The following is an 18,199-nucleotide window of genomic DNA, read 5'->3' on the forward strand; positions in this document are numbered from 1 at the left end:
ATTGCATGTGTCCAGATGGCAGAATTCAGTACTGTATCTACAAAACCTTCTGTTTAATTATCTTCCATCTATTAATTTGCTTAGATTTTTCAGGTCTGGTCAATTTGAGCATGGTGTTATTCAGTCAAAGATAAAAAAAAATGTATTGATATTCTCATTTGGTTAATTTGGTGCATTACAATTGACTCAAAATAAGATTTTCATTCAATCAATCACAGCGCAGATTGATTAATTGAATGGAAATGTTATTAACAGATTGCAGAATGGGTACAATACAGTACGGCTCAATACACACAATTGTTAAGGGCATGCAGACCAGAGAAAGACTTTCGTCTTGTTTACATCAGGGTCCCCCATTTTCAATTCATAATGAATTGTAAGTAAGGGTGCAACTTGCACTGTGCAATCCATTCTTTGTGGATCTAGCCCCCAGTATTTCTGACACTGGGAATACATTCCCTGAGATTCATAGATGTCCCTAGAATCCGATAACAAGAACATGCAAATGGACCATATAAAAAAAAAAAGTCTGTAAATGTGTATTCTACATTCTCATGGAATGAATGAGATACAAAAAAAATTATATAAAAACCACAACTGAGGACACAAAAATGTAATTTACAAAAACCAGGACGAAATTTCTCTTCATGTATGTTGATATTGTTGACTAAAACAAGACGAGACAAAATAATTATAACTTTTTTTAACACCTTCAATGCCCAAAACGTCATATGATGTTTTATCAGCCCAATGCCTGAATGCCCACGACGTGTATTATCGTTTTATTTTTTTATTAGCGATCTGATTTCATATTTCATCAACAGAGTCTCCCGTTGGTACAGCAGCTCCTCCAGCAGCTCAGAATGGAAAAAAGCGCCCCCTATGTCTATCCCTGTGTAACTGCATGTCAGTCGCTTAGCCAGTGTTTCCCAACCGGGGGTACGCGTACCCCTAGGGGTACGTGGGTGGTCCCCAGGGGGTACATGACATATATATATATTTTTTAAGATTACCGTAATTCCTCTAATAGTAACCCCGGCTTGTATTTGTTTCAACTGTAGCGGGTACCAGGCTTGTATTAGGAGGAGGCCTGTATAAGAGGGAGGCCTATATTTCAAATTTTCAAACGGATCATAATGAATAAATCAACATTTTGTGTCAGTTTGAACCCAGTAAAATGTACTGGGTTCATTTATTGAAACCAAGTACTGTATGAAATAGTAAACAGTGCAATTACAGGTGGTCACTGGTCATTTCAACGTTTTCAAAGTGAAATCAAGTAACTAGCTCAGTATGCAGCTCAGTATATTAGTAACCCGGCTTGTATTAGGAGGCCGGCTTATAATTGCTTAGCTCAAGAGCGCACCCGGCCATTAATAGAGACCCGGCTTGTATTTGAGACCCGGTTACTATTAGAGGAATTTCGGTATATATATTTTTTTTTACCAACTTTTTTTTTTGTTCAGAGGAAAGAGACATTCACATCAGCATTTCATATTAATTTCCACAGTGGCATAAAAAAGTGTCTTTTCAGTATATAGATTGTCCGTCAGTATAGTCATATACTGTGTAGCCTGCCTGCTTGCAGTTGTGATTTTTAGAGATGAATCATCGTTTAATAATAAAATGTGTGGCAAACAAGGTATGTTTATCTCCGTTATATTAGTGAGAAATAATGCAACCTTGGCCCAAAAGCTAGTACTCCTGGACATTCCCACATCATACACATATTATGTATGTATGTTCCTATGACTTTTTGCGGACAAAAAGCACATAGGGGACTTTGTAAACATTTTATTTGACAGAGTTTCCTGGGTGACAGATAAAATCTTTATCAGTTTGTAATGAGTTAATTGATTATTATAATTATGAGAGGTTAACGGAATATTATCCCATACATTCTGCCAATTTATGCAGACGTTGTAATCCTTTAAATCTATGTTCCAGACAGTGGTATTACCTGTAGTTCTGTTTAGTTTTCCTTGTATTTTATTATATAACCCAGAAACAAAACCATTTTTTACATTTATGCCACTCACTATAATCATTAAAGGATGAACTGGTAAAGGCTGATTCCATGGGACACCGTAAGTGTGCATTGCAGTGCGCAACTGTAAATAAAAAAAGAAGGATGTACTAGGGACATTATAGATTTGCTTGAGCTCTTGAAAGGATCTGAGACCGTATTCACTGTATATGTCAGATCGTTTGTGAATACCTTGTCTTTGCCAATTGCGAAATGTAGCTGGTTTCCCTCCCAACAGTAAGAAGTTGTTATAAAAAATAGTGGTATCTACAGTAGGTGCCATTTTGTGTCCCACTGTCCCATTTCGGCAATATATTTCCAAACGTAAATTGAATGTGCTATAATTTATGTACAGGAAAACTGTACCCAAATAAAGAATAATGCATGCCAAAATTGGGGGAATTCAAATTAAGTAATAATTTGATGGATATAATATTATTATTGGCTATACTTGTTCTATTGCGCAACGTTCAGCTTCCCATCGGACTGTCAGGTGTTACACCGAGCATCATCATTGTAGTGTAGCTAGTTAGCAAAATATCAAGCCTCTTTCAAAATGTCTGTTAACATTATGGATCAATGGCTGAGTCGAGCTGGTTCATCCAGCAACAACAGCACAGGTGATACTGCTGAATCAGGAGAACCCATTTAGAAGGAAAAGAAAACGGAGAAAATGAAGAATCGTCCGTTTGGTGAACATTATGTGCTCTCTGGATTTACTGTCACAACTACAGAGCAACCACAGCCAATGTGTTTCCTCTGTGGCGACATGCTTTCGAATAATAGCATGAAACCATCTTATTTACATCTTTTTATATTCAGATCTAATTCTATTGCCTATATTTATGTCTTTCTGCTATTACCCTACCCATACCTCCCCTCCCCCATGCTGCTATGACACCCACATTTACCCAAGGGGACCAATAAAGGAATATTTCATCTGATTGTATCATATCATATCGCATTTTATCTCATCTAATCTTATCTTATGTTATCTTAGTTTTGAGTCTTCAGTGCTTTGTTAACTTAATGTTACAATGGGAATGAGGTGATGATGTCAGACCTCAGAACTAAAACTTTACTTCAATAAACTGCCAACCTGTGTGACCATGTGACTTTATCCAGGTCATCCACTCACTCATACACACACACACACACAGCCGGTCTGCCACAATATATAGACTATTAATTATATATCCTGGGGATCACCACGATTGATTGCGTAGTAGGGGGTACTTTAGGTTGGCTTGAAATGCTTTGGGGGTACAGTACTCAAAAAAGGTTGCGAACTACACCTGGGATCAGTCGATATGTAGAGGCGGAGCCAGCCGGCTCCCCGAGCTGGCAAGCTGTCTGCTCAAGAGCGATCTGCTCGCGGGACGGAAATCAGCCTGGAACATATATTGACAGCAGCCAACACTCAATCAATAAGCGCGACCGAATTCTGGAATGGCGATCAGGAACTGGAATGATCTTTTTGGAGAACATCTGATCTGAGGTAAGGAATCTATTTTACCAGTCTTGGGATAATCAGAGTTGTATTCGCTGAGATATAAGTGTTTGCCCTATGTGTGTGTGTGTGTGTGTGCGCGATCGCTTTGAGGAAATCAGAGAATCGATTTTCAGCTTGCGGCCCCAGCGTGCATACGTACACATATACTATCGATAATCTATTGTTTATTTGAAAACTATTCATAAATAGGCCGAAAAATTACAACGTTTTTGTGTATCCTAGAATATTCCAGTAAACGTCTTTTATCATGGAACATTTATATTTTCCTTGAAAACGAGGGCTTTTCAAAATGCTATAAAACGAAAATGAACCGATAAAAAAACAATCCGCTTCGACAATGTTGACTGGAAAACGAGTCATTGATAAGCGACGGGCAGATTAGACACATAATTTAAAACATAGATTAGGCGTTTTTAACGCTAACATTGAAGTGGTTGGTGGGCATTCAACCGGTAAATCAAGATTAAGCTTGGGCTCTGAATGTGTTAAAGGGAAACGCCAACATTTTGGGAAATTCGCTTATTTGCCATCTTCCCTGGAGTTAGACAAGAAGATACATACCCTTTTCTTCTCTGTGCGTGCATTAGGCTTAGGGAACAGCCGCTCCGTTAGCGTAGCTTAGCTTCATCACTGGAAGTGGGTCAGACCTGTACCCTGAAGTTCCCTACACTCCCCTACAGTCACGAAATACACTCCAAATACAACTCCAAAATGTTCCTGTAAACATGTTGTGACCTGTGTATTTACCACGTGGAGAAATACAAAATTATTGAATTCGACAATTACGTTTTCTAAGCAAATATACTCGGAATAATTTTTTGCCGAACCACTCCTCTCGGGCGCAGTCAGTGATTTCACGCAACGCAGTGATACTTACTAACGTGACGCTGTGTTTGTTTACATTCTCATTTCATTCAAAGGATCCGAACCGATTGAAGTTTATGGATACCATGACTTAAAATCCTCTTACCTTGACGATTAAAAGCCTCCCCAATTTAGAAAACAGTATTCCCATGGCTGGTGTTGATATGCTGCTACTGTAGCTAACGAAAACCAACAACCGACACGTGGTCTCCATCATGGCGTCCAGCCAGCCGGTCAGCTTCCTCTGATCCATGCCCACCTCGATCTGAGCATCACAGAGACAGACATACCCGACACGGATGGGCACGAGTAATGTTTTCCCAGATTGAGTACTCGCATGAATTATGAATAGGGGGTGAAAGGGGTTAACAGTCTGTAGTGTGGTAGTGAAAGCAAGGCAAGAAGTGATAATGTGTCTTATTAAGTTATTTCTCCATTCACAGATCGACAGTGCACCCTTCCTGTGTATCACTTGTGCCGCCGACTCAGATTCCCCTAGGTTAAAAAATAAATACGCAATTTAAATCAGAATATGTTCCATGTTGACTATTTCTGACTTCTGACAAGCTTTTTTCCATTAACTAAAAATAGACAAAAATGTCATCCGTTTTCGTCGACTAAATCTAGACTCAAAAGAGAACATTTTGACAAAAACTGACTAAGACTAAAATGCTCAGACATTTAGTTGACTAAAACTGACTAAACTAAAAATAAATGAAGATGACTAAATATGATGAAAATGAAAAAGGAGCACTTGACACATGACTAAGACTAAAATGAAAATAGCTGCCAAAATTAACACTGCGTGCCAGAAATCAAAGCAAAGTGACTTGATTTGCTACATTTCTCACACGTTAAAATGTATAGACCAAACCATGGATATTTCCACTGGGCTGAAGGAGGAGCCCACAGACCATCAGGATATCAGTATGTTACTTTTCTTTTTATTGTCATTATTTTCTCTTGTTGTCTTTCCTCTGTTGCAGCACAGTTGTCTGTCTCTGTCTATGCGTCCATAGCTTTCCCTCCTCTCATTCTTTCATAAAGCCCCAATCTGTGATTTCCCTTTACCATAATAAAGTGAGGTATTTTAACATACATTCTTGAAGAGTCTGATAAGATGGAAAATAAAATAATAAATGTGTTTCATTACTCTTTATAAAGGGAATAGCTTTGACTGTCTTGCACTAGCCCAGTGCTTCTCAAACTTTTTCTGTCAGGCCCCCCTTTGGCGGACCAAAATATTTTGCCCCCTCGCCCCAACAAAATAGTCATGAAATGGGCCATGTTTAAATTGATTGAAATAACACCAATATCGTGACCTTTCAAATTGGCCCTATATTTTGTTTTCAGAGCTGTCATGGATGAAAAGCCAGCTTCACACAGATACTGTATGTGGTGCTGAATGGTATCAACACCTTAACTGCTGCATCATGAGATACTTGGTGGGCCATGAGATGAGATACTTGGTACTCAGCACCACACTCTGAAACTAGCTCTCTAGGTGGTATCAGATGAGATTTCAAAGAGTTCTTCCAAGAGTTTGGATGGAGATGTGTCAGGAAGCTTTGTCTCAATGTTGTCTGTAAAGTTTTTTTTTATCCAGAGTAACTTGGTGAACCTTTTCTGTGTTTTATTAAATAATGATTTTCAGATTTTGAGAAATGGTATTTTCATGGAGAACAGTGCAGCTGCAACAGATAGCACTTTAGTGAAAATTTTCTGTAATCATTTTTTTCTTTTTTTTTTTTAAATAAATCTCAAGGCCCCCCCTGTCATGCCTCTGCGCCCCCCACTTTGAGAAACACTGCACTAGCCGGTAGACCCTCCTGTATATGGCCGGTCCCTGGTCAAAGTTGGGAATAAATCCATAGGGAAATATTTTGGTCCAGAGACTCTGCAACATAGATACAATATTCTTAGGTCTCTAGATGTGAGTTTATGAATTTACCCTTTTTTTGTATTTTATTTTTTTATTATTTTTTAAACAAACACATAAACAAACATGACAACACACGATAAGATATACAAGCATTAGTTGACAGTGCACATCCAATGAAATCACATTTTAGTTAATTGTCTTATACAGGATATACCCTTAATACCTGTTATCTAAAAACGTACACACATATGCTCTAGCTCGTACCCCCCCCCCCCCTCCCGGACCCCCCATTGGATAATCCATCCATTTTCCCTCGCTCCTAACCAGACATTACCATTGTATGCCAGCTTTTATTTTCTCCACCACTTCTAACCACAATGTCATTTTGGATTCATTGAGACCCAAAATTCTTGCTGTAGATATTTCTTGATAGATCACATCGAGATATGTAATAATCCAGACCTTTCGGCAAATTTTTTCCGGTTGGAACCATCGTGATGCTATCAGCTTTTTAGCCACTGTGATACCCGATAAAACCAATCTCTTTAGCTGTGGATGTACTGCACACTCAAAAACATCATTCAGCAGTAATACAGAGGGGTGTACAGGTATATTCCAAGTTAAGAGATTTGATAATTGCTGGGTCACCTCTTTCCAGAATATCTTAACTGGTGGGCAGTCCCAGTACATGTGCATAAATGTCCCCTCGTCCCCATTTGTACATAAGGAGCATTTGGAGTCTTGTATAAGACCAATTATTTTCAGTCTTATATGAGTCAAGTATGTCCTGTGAATATAGTTAAGATTGATTTGTTGATGGTCCGGGTTCCTTGATGTGAATCGAATATTTGCCCAGGCTTCTTGCCAATCAAAATCACTTTCCAGGTCTGGTATATCCCTCCTCCAGACGGAGTCTAGGTGGAGGGTTTCATACGAGGACGTTAGTAATTGATGATAAAAATCTGAAACAAAACCTCTCGATGTCTCTCTTTCATAGAAGAATTTGTGGTATCTGTGGTGTTCAATTGGTTTCTTTAATGGAACACCTTGAGTCTTCAAACATAACTAACTGTATTTATGAATTTACCCTTGTGGATGGTGTGGATTCAGTGTTTCCCCTGCGCGTGATGTAATTAAGCATTACATCACGCAGAGGAGTGGGTTGTGACAATTAGACCATGCCTAGGGGTGGTCGTTAGACCCCCCTAGGCATGGTCTAATTGTCACAACCCACGACTACAAGTGGTGTAATGCTTTTATACAACTGGCACATTCATCCAACCTTATTGCTATACAATAAACACACATTAATTGAATTTATTGAAAAAACCATCCGCCAGAAAAAGTAGTTCCCACAAAAAAAAAAGAGAAATTGCCTCCATGTGGAAGCAGCTCGGAAGTGCATCCAACTGTTCTCAGTAGGACATCCAACAAACTAACACATCCAACTGTCTTTCAACTAGGCATCCAACAAACTAAGACATCCAACTGTCTTCCACCTAGGCATCCAACAAACTAAGACATCCAACTGTCTTTCACCTAGACATCCAACAAACTAACACATCCTACTTTTCTTTAGTTTTTTAACTTCATTCTTAGATGCTTCTATAGAAAGTAGGTAAAACAAATTAAAAAAAAGTTTTCTTTGCCCTATAGGAAAAAAAGTCTTCTTTGCCCTATATAGGGGGGGGGGGGGGGTTCTTTGCCGTATAAGATTTTTATTTTCTTTTTTTTTACCTACTTTCTATAGAAGCAGCTGGGAGGTGCGCTGTTTTAAGTGAGCATGGGTTATTGAATTGATTGATTGATTGATTGCTAATTTTATTACTATACACCTTGTTTCCAACTGGTTATGTTTAGGCCCTCTTTCGAATTTGGCTAAGGTTAGAGTTTGGAATCAGGGCTGGTGGTCTATCACCCTGCTCTAAAGACAAACTCTAACCTTAACCAACTTCGAAAGAGAGCCTAAACTTAACCAGTTGGAAACAAGGTGTACAGTAATAAAATTAGCAATCAATCAATTCAATAGTCCACGCTCACTTAAAACAGCGCACCTCCCAGCTGCTTATATAGAAAGTAGGTACATTTTTTTAAATTTATTTGCAATTAATCAATCAATCCACACGATTTTTATTTTGTTCCACAATGACTCATGACCCATCAATTACATCATACAACATTGTTTAAGCAACTAAGACATTCGCCGTGACAGGATCGTTTTTCATTTAGTCTTTATGACCCTATCACCATTATCCTTTCGTAATGTTTCCTGTCCGGTTTGTCCGCCATCTTGCTTTAATTCCTAAAACCACGAATGCGCATTGATAGTGATGCGGTTGTGGGCGGGTCCTGGGACCAAGAGCGTGGGTTATGAAAAATACCCACGTGTAAGTTGACTGTTTCAGCCAATCAGAATCGAGAAATTTGCATGCCGTTGTATAATGCTTAATTACACCTAAGAAGTCTCAGTGGCATAGGCTACATTCTGCCTTAGAGCATTTAATTTTCCTGGGCTTTTGAAAGAAAAGCTCCAGGGCTCTTTGGTAGGGGAATTCACTGGTAGGGGGCCCATTGATGCTGAGACGCATACAAGCGGCCAGATGGTCTCCCTGCAGCCTGTTCCTCATGTCAGATTTGACCTGTAAATACGGAATTAATCACCAGACAATAAGTGGGGTGAGATTTGTGGCAAGTCGAATAACAAATCTGATTACAAATTACTAGGGCTGACCACGACAAGTCGGATAGTCGACTAATCAGTCGAAAGGAGCCGTAGTCGACTGCCAACCTCTTAGTCGAAATCACAATATATATAAAAAAAAGTGTCACTTTTTCCAAAAGCAAAAAGGCCTATAAGCGTGGCTAACGCTAATGGCGCGCATACCAGCGAGGCTAACTGGCTAAGAAAACGGGCACAGAGGCACTGAAAGAGGAGTTCACCTGTCTAATGAACACACTAGACAAATTGGGTCAATAGGTAGGAGGATGTAATTACAGAGGAAATCAGAAAGTGGCCAAATACTTTTCCATGCTACTGTAAGTACTTAGTTAGAGATTTGGTGCACTTTATTTTGCTGTCTGCCTCTGCCCCAGATCTACCCTCTCAAATTCCTATCTGCTACCAAGAAACATGTCTAACGTGCCAGAAATCAAAGCAAAGTGACTTGATTTGCTGCATTTCTCACACGTTAAAATGTATTATACTGCTGCTAATCTTTTTGTCTAATGACGGTCAAAATGGTCCCTGTCTATACTGTAGAGACAGAAATAGATGTAATTACAGAGGAAATCACAAAGTGGCCAAATACTTTTCCATTCTACTGTAAGTACTTAGTTGCTGTCTCCCTCTGCTCCAGATCCACCCAGCGACCTACTGATGATTAAGAAAGAAGAGGCTCAGGACACACTAGACCCAACCATGGATATTTCCACTGGGCTGAAGGAGGAGCCCACAGACCATCAGGATATCAGTATGTCACTTTTCTTTTTATTGTCTTTATTTTCTCTTGTTGTCTTTCCTCTGTTGCAGCACAGTTGTCTGTCTCTGTCTATGTGTCCATAGCTTTCCCTCCTCTCATTCTTTCCATAAAGCCCCAATCTGTGATTTTCCTTTACCATAATAAAGTGAGGTATTTTAACATACATTCTTGAAGAGTCTGATAAGATGGAAAATAAAATAATAAATGTGTTTCATTACTCTTTATAAAGGGAATAGCTTTGACTGTCTTGCACTAGCCAGTAGACCCTCCTGTATATGGCCGGTCCCTGGTCAAAGTTGGGAATAAATCCATAGGGAAATCTTTTGGTCCAGAGATTGAAGACTGCAACATAGATACAATATTCTTAGGTCTCTAGGTGTGTGAGTTTATGAATTTACCCGGTGTGGATTCAGTGTTTCCCTTGAAAGAAAATTCAACAGTGGTGCTGTTCTGCGCACACGCTGCCGGAATCCATATTTGTGTGCACGCATATGCTGCCGGAATCCATATTAGTGCACGTTGCTGTGTAGTTGTAATCAGGGTAAATGACATGCCTCAACACTAGGGCTGCAACGATTAGTCTACATAATCGACGACGTCGATCATTAAAAACTCGTCGACGCCAAATTTGTGCGTCGATGTGTCATAAAATTTATTTTATTTTATTTTAATTTTTTTGCACAACCTATCTTTGTGAAAGTGGCTTCTCAGCTCCGGTCCAGCTGAAGACAAAGCAGAGGAACAGATTGGACATTGAGCATGACCTCAGAGTTGCTTTGTCTACCATCACCCCAGACTTTGAGACTCTTGTCACTTCAGGAGCAAACAACATCCCCAGTTATCCCATTAGTTCCCTGGGATGTTAAGCTAAGAAGTCTGCTAAGAAGGATATATTATTTATTATTATTATTATTTTATTTCATTGTGTTTTTAGCCCTAGTTGCACGTTTGTTGCAACCCCAGTTATCCCATTGGTTCCCCCAAACTTACTGTCGGTCTGTTATGTTAAAGGGGAACTATCTTATAAATGGCCTTTTTCATTGTTTAGCATTGTTTCCTAGCTATGTGGACTTATATTAATAGGATCTATGTATATAATTCTCATATTGGTGCATTCTTCCAATTCTCCTCTCACAATATTCACCCTCACTGAACTGAGTCATCTGAAAATGTGCATATCTGTGATGTCAGAGGTTTCTCAGCTGCATAATAATGTGGCAGTTGATGTGGCAGTTGCCACCAGGCCACACAGTGGTTGGAGCCCAGCCTCAAAACGGCTTAAGATCCTGAGGTAGAAAAATGCTGTTTTTGAGTACTTGATTAGAAATACAAAACAATGAATTTTTTTGAAAAGAAACTTACAGAGGTGTTCCATAGACTCACAGGAATTGTGGAAAAGTGCCCAAATAGTGAACGAAATAGTAAAATAGTTCCGCTTTAAGCTAAGAAGTCTGCTAAGAGCCCGGAAAAGGAGCCGCGCCCAAAGGAAGCAGAGATGGATGGTGTGACAGAAATAATCGTTAGATTAGTCGACTAATCGAAAGAATTATCAACAGAAAAAATTATCGACAGATTAGTCGACTACCAAAATAATCATTAGTTGCAGCCCTACTCAACACTTAAGAAAATTTACACTATTTGTATTGAACATAGATGATTTAATAGATAATATGAATAGAAAACATAGATACATAGAACATACTAACTGTCTAACATACACAAATCATAACACTACAACAGCATGTTACACCTAAGAAGTCTCAGTGGCATAGGCTACATTCTGCCTTAGAGCATTTCAGTTTCCTGGGCTTTTGAAAGAAAAGCTCCAGGGCTCTTTGGTAGGGGAATTCACTGGTAGGGGGCCCATTGATGCTGAGACGCATACAAGCGGCCAGATGGTCTCCCTGCAGCCTGTTCCTCAGGTCAGTTTTCACCTGTAAATACGGAATTAACATATCCAGCGCCGGGCCCGCTTTAAAACGTTATTGCCCGCCATGCAAATTCTGCCAATAACGTTGTACGACATTATTGAGATCAATATTTCATTTTTTCGCCATGGCATTCATAATTCATATATACACCTCCGACCCTGCGGCTGCACCCTACGGCTCAATACAACGACGGCTCAATACCGCCGCCTGGTGGATGGTCGGGCGAGTTACACTCGAAACGGGAAGTTGTGGGGTGTGCGTCGATTAAATTCATCCGGCCGTCAGACATTGTTGCAGGACTCGCGACAGACATTATGTACATAATGGATCGCTTTATAAACTTAATAATCTATATGATTTCGGCGTTTATTGCGACATACAAACCGGAAATGGACCTAGGCGATCGACGTCCTATACTTGGGATATTTCACCGCCAGTCTCTTTGACGCACGGTAAGAGGACACTGACGTTATTTTCAGTCAAATTGTTTATTCATTTCACTGCAAACCGATCTGATCAATATATCACCCATACTACATAAAGCATTTACTGACGATCACGGAAGTATAAACGACCCCCCCCCCCTTTCATCCGTGCATGATGATGCATAACGTATACGATCATGTACAGTTGAATTTTTTTATATAGCGTGTCTAGGGAATAGACGCAATCGATAATCTATATATGCGTTTAGGCCTATAGCTCACGTTCTAGGAATTACTGCAGAAAACGATAAAAACATACTTATATTCTAGAAGGTATTTTTGTATGAATATATGAATGAAAAAGTATAACGTTCCTACATCCTGAACGATAGATAATCGATGTTGAATGGGCCATAGTAATGTCAAGCATTAAGTGTAGCTAAGGGGCTACACAACCCTGACTGTATTTAGATTGTTTAGATTAAACCACTACTAAAGAATATGTTAATGGCCAGACAGTATAGGTAGACAAAATGGCGGATACAAGTTGAACAAGCATCATTTTAATGTCAATAGCAAACATACATATTATTTAACACAGCTCTCCTTTAATACTTAATACAGGGTTCGTACTGGTGCTGGAAATCCTTGAAAATGCTTGTATTTCAATGTGCTGTTTTCAAGGTTTTAAATGTGCTTGAATTGTGTATAAAGTGCTGGAAAGTTATTGAAATTGTAATTGCACTTTATACTTTAATAATAAATCGCTATCTGACTGAATAGTTTGGTTTTTTTAGACAAAGAAATAAAATAAGTCGGAGCGATTCGAGCGAGCCTATTTTGCAATCGCCTTTCACGCAAAATGAAATGTGGCTCGGCTCTACCCGTAGTGTTTTTAGCTGTGCCATCTGAGAACAGCGCGCGTGTGTGTGGTCAAAATGCCGGGAGGCTGCCGTTTTAATGAGCTCTGGCTCGAAGATATCAAATATAAGTCATGGTTAAAAAGAGGAGAACATCCTCGAGTAGCCCTGTGCAAAATATGCAGAAAGGACTTGAAGATTTTTACGATGGGGGAGAGTGCACTTTCGAGTCACATGCAAGGTGAGGAGCCAATGGATCATGTTATTAACGTGTCTCTGCCTGGCTCGACACTACAAGTGCTCCACACCGGTCTCCGTTCGTTATAAAAATACCACTTCAATAATCGAAATAGTCAAGTAACAGGCAGAATACACTATTGGAATTACAAACTTGTGTTTACCGGACTCTGTTTTCACTGCAGTGTTTTGAAATACGCAGCATGTAGCAAAGCCTTAACGTTAGGCGAATCAACGTTAGCTAATTTCCTTTCATGTATTTCAAAACACGAAAACTTGTTGTGTATTGAAATGGTATTTTATTTTTATAACGGAACATTTACGGAGACTGGTGTGGAGCAGTTGTAGGTTGGAACGCAGTAACGTACTGTATATGTGTATGTCATCATAAATGTTATGATGAATTGAAAATGGGGGACCCTGATGTAAACAAGACGAAAGTCTTTCTCTGGTCTGCATCCCCTTAACAATTGTGTGTATTGAGCCGTACTGTATTGTACCCATTCTGCAATCTGTTAATAACGTTTTTCAATCAAACGTGACGAGCCAGGCCAATTTTAGCATGTTTATTTATGGAATATGCAATCTAACAGCTAATGTGAACTTTACAGTTAATTACATGGATAATAATGTTAATGTAGTTAGTTCATTCCAGGCCATCATTAGGCTCTAAAATTCATAGGCAGTAGCCTATAAATGAAAATGAAATATACATTTATAATATCATAATGATCCATTTAGATTAGATGTCAACATTAAACAATAAACACTCTTAAAATTAAGTGCAACCAGTGAGATTAAATTAATAAAACACTTTGTTTTATTTATAACATGATGTTGCTCCTTTTTATTTAGGGAAGAAGCATCAAATTCTGATGAAAGCACGACTAAATCCAGGTCCTGCATTAGTGCCACTAATTTGTAACACTAACTTGTGTTGTTCGATGCAGTTTTTTCTCAAGGAGATATGTTTTGCTTTTAAAGTAAAAGTGTTTGATTTGGCTCCAGGAGCTGATTGACTGCCTACCTCAAAGTCTGTTCTCTTATTTAGCAAATTTATTTAAATTAAAATATTTGATTGAAATTGAAGTTTTATCTGGTGATTATTTGAGTGATTGTTTACCTACAGGAATGAACTAACTACCTTAACATTATTATCCATGTAATTTACTGTAAAGTTCACGTTAGCTGTTAGATTGCATATTCCATAAATAAACATGCTAAAATTGGCCTGGCTCGTCACGTTTGATTGAAAACGTTATTAACAGATTGCAGAATGGGTACAATACAGTACGGCTCAATACACACAATACACAACAACATCCAAGCTTAAAAACTTCGGCGATCGGGCCTTCTCTCGCACTGCACCCCGACTCTGGAACTCCCTCCCCCAGTCCATCAGAGACTCCCCTACACTCTCCACCTTCAAAGCTCGCCTCAAAACCCACCTGTTCTCCCTTGCCTTCAACCCCCCCCCACCCCTAAACCTCCCCCTCCCCTCCAACCTGATTGATGTCTGTCTCCAGTCTTTTTTTGTGCTATCAGGCTGTCTCCCCTGTTCCCCCCATGGTCTCATGTTCCTCTTGTTTTTGTTCCTTTGCTGTTTTTGTTTCTTTGCTTTCGTTTCTTTGTTTGTACTCCTGCTCCCGACTACTGTCAGCGACTTCGGGTTATTGAGAAGCGCTATATAAATTAAATGAATTATTATTATTATTATTATTCCATAAATGAACATGCTAAAATTGGCCTGGCTCGTCATGTTTGATTGATTGATTGAAAACTTTATTAACAGATTGCAGAATGGGTACAATACAGTACGGCTCAATACACACAATTGTTAAGGGGATGCAGACCAGAGCAATACTTTCGTCTTGTTTACATCAGGGTCCCCCATTTTCAATTCATAGTGACATTTATGACATACACGACATAATACATCGGCTCAGCCAGGTTATATATGATGCCAAGTCTACATAATTTTGGTTGTTTATAACTTTATAGCACAATAACATCTGATTTAATGTGATGGAAGAAGTGAAATAATCATTGAGTAAATATTTAATTTACCACAGCCGCATAAAATGCTGGAAAATCTCGAAAATGCACCTTGAAAATGCTTGAAAAGTGCTTGCATTTTGCCTTGGAAAAGGTGTACAAACCCTGTTAATATCAATGCCACAATGTCCGCGATAACAATAGTTCCTATGCTACGGGTACCCGAACCGGTGGAGCTCTGAATGGAGTGGATTGAGACGAAGCACGCAGAACAGGGAAAAGCAAGATGGTGGCTGGAGACGGTGGTTCTCTCTAGAGCTCCGGCTCCAGAGAAACTGTAGACTGTTGGGATAATCCTGTCGTCGCTGGGAGAAGGGGTCTCGTACGGACCAGTCCTTGTATTCCTAGCGCCCGATGGCAGGATTAATAGCTATTAGTCCAAAAGCCCGTTGGCATGGTTGATAGCTAGTTAGCCCTTGGTGCTAGGCTAACCCGCATGAAGTCTTTGATAACTAGTTATATTCAGAACGTCGCTGAGTTCAACTATAAGTCTCTCCACGTTACTTCGCTTACACAAGTCACTATACTGTGCCAATAATGGCTCGACAATATTATAGTTGTATCTAATTAGCCGTACGGCTCGCTATAACGATACGCTGCTCTCGGTCTGTGTACAACTGCACCAGACGTCTTCTCTCTCACTCTGTTAGTTTTCCTGTTAATGCTGCTGCTGCACGTCTTCTACACAACACACTCTATCTTAGTTCCCTGTTGGACTCCGCCTGTTCACCTGTACAGAATCAATGCGCTCGCTCCCTTGAACGGGCATGCCTGAACATGTTCTGAAAACATGTCTAGGGGGGCGCGCGCCCTGGCGCCTACGGCGTTAAGAATGGGACATACAATAAGCGAATGATGAATACTGGTAGGTAAACGGATGACGTAAAGATATATATCTTATATATATAAACAATATATAAGTTATACAAAATAATAAACGCAGACTTTCAGTGTTAATCTGGACCTTCAGAACAATTAACATTAATTGTTTCTATGGTAATATGTCTGCGGAAAGGTCAATTGTGTTGTAATTAGGGAAGGGAGGGGATTGAAGGGTGTCTTTTTATTTTTGTCATGTGCTGTTGTTTGTATATATGTATGTTTGTGTAAAAGAAAAAATATACAATAAAAACATTATTTAAAAAAAATAAAATAAAATTATAGCCCTGCAAAGAAGGTGAACATCTCCATAGACTTATAGCGCTGGCAGTGAGCCTACATTGATGGATAGAACCTCCGGCAGGGAAAGTGTTAATCACCAGACAATAAGTGGGGTGAGATTTGTGGCAAGTCGAATAACAAATCTGATTACAAATTACTAGGGCTGACCACGACAAGTCGAATAGTCGACTAATCAATCGAAAGGAGCCGTAGTCGGCTGCCAACCTCTTAGTCGAATGCACAATATATATAAAAAAAAGTGTCACTCTTTCCAAAAGCAAAGAGGCCTATAAGTGTGGCTAACGCTAATGGCGTGCATACCAGCGAGGCTAACTGCCTAAGAAAACGGGCAGAGGCACTGAAAGAGGATTGCACCTGTCTAATGAACACACTAGACAAATTGGGTCAATAGGAAGGAGGGTGTAATTACAGAGGAAATCAGAAAGTGGCCAAATACTTTTCCATGCTACTGTAAGTACTTAGTTAGAGATTTGGTGCACTTTATTTTGCTGTCTGCCTCTGCCCCAGATCTACCCTCTCAAATTCCTATCTGCTACCAAGAAACATGTCTAACGTGCCAGAAATCAAAGCAAAGTGACTTGATTTGCTGCATTTCTCACACGTTAAAATGTATTATACTGCTGCTAATCTTTTTGTCTAATGACGGTCAAAATGATGGTCCCTGTCTATACTGTGGAGACAGAAATAGAATCGAACCAGGAACCTTCTGATTACCAGACGACTGTTCTACCTCCCAAGCCCCTGAGCGCTTGCTGTTTCCCTTCGTGTTGTGCATGCCAGCGTTTCCGTTAGCCGGTAATTACCGGTATTTGACCGGCAAAATCTGTTGAAGTCCAACATATTTAATCTCTCCGGTCTTAATGTCCGGTGAAAATAATTCCCTGAGTCTAAGCACAATTTGATTATTTGAATTGTATTAAAATAGGCTAAAATTAAATAGCCTATGCGATGAACGAAACAATCATTACATGATTTGTTTCATCGTTGCTTCTAATAATGACAACGACGTTGTCAGCGAGAGCTTAGTGCTGGGTGTGCGAACTTTTGTGAAGCTGCAGAGCCGGAGCAACAGCAGCACAATGCAGTACTCCAGCAGTACTCCAATTCAGCCATTTTCAATTCAATGTTGGGTGGGGGGCGCTGTTGTGCGGTTCCCAGAAAAGAGCCAATAACAGCTGAATCTGCTGCTCTGCAGCGCCATACTCTCGCAAATAAGTCATTGGGAGGTGGAGAGAGAGAGAGTCGTCACGCAAACCCACGATAATGTTGCCGTCTCTCTCTGCCAAATTTCTCAGTTCTTCGCTTGATATAATTAATACAAATGTCCAATATAACGGAATTCGTTAGCTCATAAAAATGTGATTATAACAGACTGTTGTTTATTAATGTCGGGCGACTGCCCACAGACACCTATTTGATTTAAAGTCGGCAGCAGCACGAGTCTCGGGACTTATTTTATTTGGAATATAATGACTTTATACGCAAAAGTAGCCTAGTTTTAAGTAAAAATATTATAAATCTACATGCCTTGATGATGTCATTCTTTTGTTTTGTTGTCATTCTTTTGCCTATCAATTGTTTTTAAGCTCAATAAACTCTGACCGGAATGTCTCTCATTTGACCGGTAGATTGAAATCTACCGGACACTGAGGCCGGCAACAATTTTTTCTAACGGAAACCCTGGTGCATGCGCCGCCATCTTGGGTCAATAGGAAGGAGGATGTAATCAGAATGTGGCCAAATAC

General features: G+C 39.6%; 1 protein-coding gene across 1 annotated transcript in view; it reads left to right on the plus strand.

The window, feature by feature from the left end:
• Positions 1-18,199, plus strand: part of LOC311234558 (uncharacterized protein) — a gene marked incomplete at its 3' end in the record, with an annotated part of 108,630 nt that overhangs the window by 76,400 nt on the left and 14,031 nt on the right. The window contains exon 5 of the mRNA XM_084321807.1: positions 9,642-9,755. Coding sequence (XP_084177933.1) covers positions 9,642-9,755 — 114 coding nt within the window. The remainder of the gene's footprint in view (positions 1-9,641; positions 9,756-18,199) is intronic.

The sequence above is a fragment of the Notolepis coatsorum genome, assembly GCF_963971535.1.
Source record: "Notolepis coatsorum genome assembly, chromosome: 9".
Classification (NCBI taxonomy): Eukaryota; Metazoa; Chordata; class Actinopteri; order Aulopiformes; family Paralepididae; genus Notolepis; species Notolepis coatsorum.